Source organism: Ictidomys tridecemlineatus, chromosome 10 (assembly GCF_052094955.1).
Source record: "Ictidomys tridecemlineatus isolate mIctTri1 chromosome 10, mIctTri1.hap1, whole genome shotgun sequence".
Taxonomy (NCBI): Eukaryota; Metazoa; Chordata; class Mammalia; order Rodentia; family Sciuridae; genus Ictidomys; species Ictidomys tridecemlineatus.
Genome location: NC_135486.1, coordinates 24,353,620 through 24,361,361, shown reverse-complemented (window position 1 = coordinate 24,361,361; position 7,742 = coordinate 24,353,620). Strand labels below are relative to the sequence as shown.

General features: G+C 33.0%; 1 protein-coding gene across 1 annotated transcript; it reads left to right on the top strand.

Moving 5' to 3' along the window:
- Window positions 1–360: 360 nt before the first annotated feature.
- On the top strand, window positions 361–3,857 carry LOC101968467 (short transmembrane mitochondrial protein 1). The gene is made up of 2 exons (XM_021733306.3): window positions 361–540; window positions 3,210–3,857. The coding sequence occupies exon 2, from the start codon at window positions 3,358–3,360 to the stop codon at window positions 3,484–3,486; it is 129 nt and encodes a 42-aa protein (XP_021588981.1). The 5' UTR covers window positions 361–540; window positions 3,210–3,357; the 3' UTR covers window positions 3,487–3,857.
- The last annotated feature ends 3,885 nt before the right edge of the window (window positions 3,858–7,742 follow it).

Here is a 7,742-nt window from a genome sequence, read left to right as displayed (position 1 = left end):
TTGTATAGCTTTTCAAGAGTTTATGACAGTAGGATTTCATTGTAGAATTAAAAAAATGCAAGTTGTTTCTTTAAAATTTTAAAAAGAAACTAAGTATCTTTTTGTAAAGTGGTGTAATTATTTTAAGGTATCCTTTTATAATGGGTTAAATTAAAATTTTAATGAGTTTAACAGCATAAATCGTCTACACGCAATCCTCTGCAGAAGCTTCACAGAGAGATCAGTGGAACTTTGGGGCATCATTACAAAGAAGAAATAAAAAATGACAAGATAATACATTTTAATCACCAAAGTATAAAGCAGGTAAAACATATATTTTATAATCATTTGATGTTAAGTCATACTTGATAGGTAAAAATTATCAGAACCTAACAATGTTTTCTTTGTGCATTTATGCTATATTGAAATAGACAGGCAAAGAATTTTTTATGTCTATTGATTAGTTTATATGGCATTGTCTTTTTTCTTTCAGTGCTGGAGATGAAACCTAGGGCCACATCACCCCCTCTACTCGATGAGTCTCAGCTCCAAACCTATGTGGTAAAATTTAGTGTTCACTTTATTCATGTATTATAATTTTCATTAACTGATAGAATGTTAACATTCAACGAGCAAACAAAAATTGTAGACTAATTTATTATCACAAATAATTAGGATATGAATAAAGTCCAAAGGCTAAAATCAGTCTAAGTGAGTAATGTCTTAGGGCTAGTATAAGGGACAAAATCACACTAACAATATTATCACAAAAAGAATGTGTAATGATCTGAAATATTTTAAAATAAAAAATTCATTTTTCAGTAACATAGATATTGACATTTCTATTAGATCTCTTAGACACTTATACAAAACATGAGGAATTCCTTCTTTATTTTAAATCAGTGGTTCACTTGCTAGTGGCTTCTTACTAGCTCATATAATATTATTGAAAATTTAACACAATTTTACTTTGAAAAAAATAAAAATTGAATAATTTTAGAAAATACTTTGTAATATTTCTGATACTTGTGTGAGCACAGTTGTGCATGCCATGCACATATGTGTTAATAAGTGCAAAAATATATGCTAGTTAGTACTCTCCAAAGAGTATAAGGCATGCTTAATTAAATGGAAGAAGGTCAAGGAAGTCTCCAAGAGGTATGGTTTTATCCAGATTCATACAACATGTGTGGGCTGGCTTGCTTTCTGTCCCCAGGACTGTTTTTCTATAGCTTTCAACCTTGGGCTTTCAGCATCTCTAGTCTCAGATCATATTTACTTTGATAATTCCCCAGAAGAAAAGAGAAAATATGTATATGTGTCATCTTCTAAACAATTAGAGTTGCGTGATTAATTTTAAAGTTAATCATCACTAATACATGGATAGAAAATGAGAAGGCATAGTCTTTCACAGGAAAATTTAGATTATATTTCCCCCAACACATCAAATGCACACTGAAGGGAAAAATATTTCCACTCATCATTATGAGACAGTATAAATAATATAGAGATTGCAATGTATGCCATCATCATGATACTTGATGGACCCATTTAACAGGTTGTGTACTTTGAGGTCTGTTTTTTTTATGTCCTTTTCTTTGACATCCTGGGTCTCTGCTATCTATCTGTCCTTTCTTATTATAGTATGCAGATTGATGTTGAGTGCTATTGAATATTTTGTTATTTATTCAATTATTGATGATTGGCCAAAGATTAGTCAATAATTACAGGAAATAGTTATTTTTTCTACAGTTTAGCATTCAGAAAAAGGTTTTGTATACATGAGTTCATTTTGTCCTTCCAGAGAAGAATTTTTAAGTAAGAAAACTAAATTTAGACAGATTAAGCAAAATGGTCATTTTAGAGATATTAGAAATGGATAAAAAGATAGAGTGGAGACTTAAAACTTTCTGTTAACTATCATAAATAGGAAGTTTTGTTGTTATTCTTCTTGTGCTGGGAATCAATCCCAGGGTCTCTTGAATACTAGGCAAACACTCTACCACTGAGCTATATTCCGGGACTAATAAACTCAAAGTTTACCAATAACTTCTTAATGATAATTTTATAATCTTGATATTACAGGAAAAATTCTAATTACATCATTTGGTACTGGTAAAAATTATTTCCAGCAATTTGATAAATTTCATTCTTATTTAATCACTAGTTCTTAAATAAGAATCATTGTAAGTGAGGTGTCATTAAAATATTGAAGAAACACAAATTTGAGATAATATTCTAGATGAAAACACATTTCAAGGTTATGACCACACCATCACACAAGTACTGTAAAGAAACATGTCCTTAAAGTTTGCATGAAGGTTCTGATAGCAAAGTAAATAGTAATGTTAAAGGGCAAGCCATGAATCTGGTTCTCTCACATTTGATAATTCCACTATGTTGTTCAAAGGTTTATTGGGGAAGTTTAGAATCATTCAAGTGGATAATTGAGTTTGAAGAAACGGAAATGGTACAATTGTTATTAATTAAAGTCCTTCCCACACCCCTATGGTGTTCTCAAAAAGATAACATCCCCAACCCAAAGCAGCTATTTCTATTTATTGTTTTTTCAAATACTTTCTTCCAAAATATAGAAAATAAACCGTTATTTATTGTCTTTATAAAATCAATCCACAACTTACAGGTATCATCTAGTTCAAGCCCTGCCTTCATCTCCACATTAAGGACAACATAAACTAACACTTTTCCCCGGAAAAACAAACAAACAAATAAATGAGTGTGGCTTATTTGAAAACAATGGAGCATTAAAAAATTGTTAAACTTTAAAGAAGCATAGAATTTTTATCTTATTTTGGAAACTTTAACCATTAAGCAGAACACCAGCTTGTATTTAAACACTTTAGATGCTTACGTAGATTCATATGCAAACTCAATATACTGTGCTATATTCGGAAGATCAGATTGATAAAGATGTATGGATACTGCTTTTGGATGTCACTTTTCCCCCAAGGATTTATGTGTTGATTCATGTGTTTGGTTGGCTGTGTGAAGTTAGGAGGTGATGGGACCTTTAAGAGGTGGGGCCCTGTGGAGGGTGGTTAGGAGTTCTGCCCACCTGAGGCCTTCTTAGGAAAGAAGCAAGGCTTGGACCCCCATACCCTGCCCCCCCCACCCCCACCACCCCTACCACCCCTTTCTCTTACTTGCTGTTTTCCAAGTGATCTGTCCTATTGTAAGCATCCCTGCCATTATGATGTCATCTGCCATAGGGTGACACAGGCGAGGATCACTTCACCAAAGCTGGCACCAAACCTTTGGGACTTTGCCTCCAAAACCATGAGCCAGTGGTCCCCTGAGCAGCGCTGTCCTTAACACCCGGCTCTCCCTGCCTGCTGGCTCTCCTGGCCTGCTGACATCATGTTCCAGTTCCTGCTTGGATTTACTTTTGGCAACGTCCTTGGGATGTATCTGGCTCAGAATTATCAGATGCCAGATGTGGCTAAAAAACTTGAAGACATTAAAAAAGGCTGGGAAATCAAGAAGTAACCACCTACTTCCTGAGGCTGGCTCCAGCTCTGCGTTCTGGAAACATGGATTCTACCCTCTTGCAAGACCTTGCAGACCACCTGATCCCAAAGCTTTTGGATTCATCTCCAGCCTCTGCAGTTTTCTTCTTTTCTAGACTCTGTGTTGTCTCAGAGCAAAAGTGGGACCACAAGTTAAGAACTATCCCTTACATTTCCAATGGACTCACCTCTTTCCATTCTCTTCCTTCCAGACTGGAACTATGGTGCTAGATTAGTAAAACATTGACCTTCATTAGTAGTTTCTCCCCTGTTCTTTGGAATTTTTGCTACCTTATGTCAAAAGGAAAATTGGTGTATTTTGTAGAATGGATCAGATATAAATAATGTTGACTTCACAGTTTAGCAATTAAAATAGGTGCTTAATAAGCATTTGATAATTTTTTGTTTGTTTCAATGAAATTAAAATTGACTCTAGAAGCCAGTTTCTGGTGAATTATCTATTTATTTTATACTGTTGTCAGGCAGCTCCATAGTTGATAATTTAACCAATAAATCAATTTATATTTATTAACTAAGAAACTATAAGAACATTTTGAGGAACTGGGAACTGTAATTATGTGCAAGGTAATTTTTTTTTGGTTACAATAGTTCACCATCTATTTAGTATGCATATTTTTCTTTTTAAAAAGATGTATTTATTTTAGTTGTAAATGGACCTTTATTTTATTTATATGAGGTACTGAGACTCAAACCCAGGGCCTCACACATGCTAGTCAAGTGCTCTACCACTGAGCCACAACCCCAGCCCCAGAGTATGCATATTTTTCTTAAGTGGTGCATTGGATCTGGCTTTTCCCTCAAAAGATTCTTCTTAGAATTACATATGAACTTGACATTTCGTGATGCATAGGGAGAAGTTGTTGATAAAGGAAATGTTATTACTTTTTATGTTAAATAGTGTATTTATATTATAATTTTATAGCGATTCTCCTAAGTGTACAATCCTAATTCACAATCAATCGGTATGTCAAGAGGGGATTCTTCTTTCCACAGTTGATTTTTTTTTCTTCTGCAATCAGAAATTACTGCTGCAGTTTGCAAAACATATAATGTGTATCCTGCCCTCTTTTATTGTGGGAGATGGAATTTCACTATTTTGCCCAGGCTACCAAGGTGGAACTTCTAGGCTCAAGTGATTCTCCTGCCTCAGCCTCCTGAGTGCTGAGACTGCAGGTGCATGCCACTTTTCTGGCTAATGTTTCTCTCTCTCTCTCTCTCTCTCTCTCTCTCTCTCTCTATATATATATATATATATATATATATATAATTTTATATTCTCTCTCTTTATATATATATAATTTTTTTACTAAAAATCTTTTAATAGGTAACTTTTCCCATAGGTGAAGATATAAAAGTGATTTCTATTAAAAAGCCTGTCCCACCCATCCTCCTGCTCCCAGCCTCTCTTCTTCAGGCAGTCACTGTTACTGATTCCCTGTGTGCTTTTCAGAAAGAGTACATGCCTGAACATATATACATATTGTTTGGGGGTTTTTTTGTACATAAATGGTAACAAACTATACATAAAGGTGTGCCCCTTGCCCCTTTTTTGTTGTTATTCTTTTTATTTCTTCCATACATGACAATAGTGGAATGCATGACAATCATCTCATTCTATATCAGTGTGTAAGTAACAAGACACTTAATTATTTTCTGGTTTCAAGAGATTATGCTGAATGGATACACTGATTCATTTAATCTTTTGTTGATAAATCTTTAGGTTGTTCTTTTGCTATTACACTACAAAAATTGAACCTAATATTAGTATACATATCAATGTAGGCTATAGTTATAAGATGGAGTCCTAAAAGTATAGTTTGCACAAATATAGATAAATACCATGTTGTTAGGCTTCTTAGAAAACTTTGCCAACACCTATCTTAAGAATTAACAAATTAGAAAAATTATTTACAGACAGGTTTTTTTTAAGACAGCACTGACACTGGAACCTATATGGGATTCTAAAATAGTTACTCTGCATTTCTATGAAAATATGAACGATTCATACATGGAGACAGATTTTATGTCTGTAGAGTCATTTTGGGGAGACAAGTCAGGATCAAATTTTGGTTTGGCTTCTCCCTAGCAAAGGGAAGTAGTTTATTCTTTTCGAAACTCTTGCATTTTCTGTAGGTAATGGATGTAATACCTAACTACTTCATAGGATTTTTATGAAAAATAAGTGAGATAATGTACATGATATGTTACTTCCTGCTTTGCAAATTGTTCAATAAATAGTAGATATTAGTTTTAAAAATGAGTGAAATAAGCCACTTTTCTTTAAAAGTAGGTAGTTTGTTATAGTAATACAAAATATTCTATGATGCACAAATACATACTTGTAAGTCACTGATAGATATTTTAAATTTCATAACAAATAATACTGATATTACCTCTAGCCAATTTCAAATCCTGACATTATTAAACATAGCCCAATGAAATGTTTATAGCTTAGTTATCCTTAAATTGCACCTAGAAAAGTTGCCATTATCTGATGCATACGTTCTTGGATCTACTCTGTCCAGGTCATTTAAGATTCTCTTGTTAAATGAATTACTCCATATTATTCAGCAAATTTATTTTCCAGTTATATTATCCAGCTGTTTTCAAATATGCTACAGAAGGATTCTATATACTTCCTTTATCAGTAGCAAATTTTAAGGCTATATTTTTTTTAAATGTTCACTTTTTTCTTGCTCAGTCTGATTATTCCTTTTGATTCAATTATACCATGTGTTCCCATTTTCTATTGAAACAATTACTCAGTGCTTAAATTGTTGGGTAAATCTTATTTTTTTTTAAATTAAAAGCATGGTTTTATTTTCACATTGGGAAATTATAAGTGAAACATTATTGCTTCAAATATCACTGTAACATGGGGAGCAACCCAAAAAGTCTACAACTAAGTACACAAATTAAAATGAAGCAAACCAAAGAATAATTAATAAATATAAAGCAAGAACTGCAACAATGAAAAACTATAACCCTATCATAACCATTGTATTATGAAGAATCAATGAAAAATTCCTGTTTCCAAAAAGGTACCCAAAACTGGATCTTCTTTTGTTCGCACACTATGAGCTTTGCTAATTAGGCAGCCATTGCTTGTAATGTGCTTTATGATAATTTTTGGAATACCAAATAGGCATTTCCAAGGTATTATAAGGGTAATATTATTTTATGAATATCAATTTTCAGTTTACTTATTTGATTACTAGGATATTTCTCCTCTTCATCCACAAACATGAAAATCAGTGAGTTTGGAGTTTATTTTCCATTGGGAATAGAAAAGAGAAATACTTTAAGAACTTTTTCCATTAAGAAAACTTCACATAGAGGTTGCTGAAAATTCCTGAAAGTGTGTGTCTTGCTCACTTAATTAAGTTTACTCATTTTTGAATCAAAATATGTTTCTTAACTGTCCTCTTTGTGCATAGTAGGTCTGTTTAACATAACTGGAAGACTTTCAAGTCAGTTGAGTCTTGGATTTCCAAACCAAGTTATTCACAGAATACAATAATAAAAAAAGAAAAAATTGATTTATATGTACAATTAGTTTCTTCAGTGAAAAACTTTATCACCTTAAATGTAACTATACACTAACTTACATCATATTGTATATGAAGGAAATATCGACATACAATATCAGTTGAATCCATCAAATTCCTATGTGGCATCATAGATATTTTTCCCAGCATTTCATGAGTGATGATTGTATTGAAGTTCAAACAGAATAGCTCAGGGTCATACCACTAATACACAGTGAAGCAAAAATATGAGTAATAGTTTTCTAAAAGCTCTGTGTCCTTACACATTTCATGTTATCTGAGCTAGGTAACCTTCATAGAAAGTTACCATACGCTTACAAAAGTACAAAGAAGTGATGAGTAGCATAAGTAATAACAGCAGAATCAATAAGTTAAAACAGAAAATGACACTCAGATGGAGGGACATTGAAACCTATCTTTATGTAGTTTATAATTTTGCCAAGGTCAAACTTGCCTCAATGCCTTTGTATATACTCTTTTCAAATTTGGTTTTAATCAGCCTGGAGGATCAAAGGTGATTCAAAGAGATCATATGATTAACCAGCCCAGGCTTTGGGGGAAGGAAGTATTAGGAAAGCATTTTAATAGTGGGCTTGATAAAAGGAAGGTCATCAAAGTACATTTATATTTGAACATTAAAAAGCACTTCTTTGAAGTGCTTCCTGAT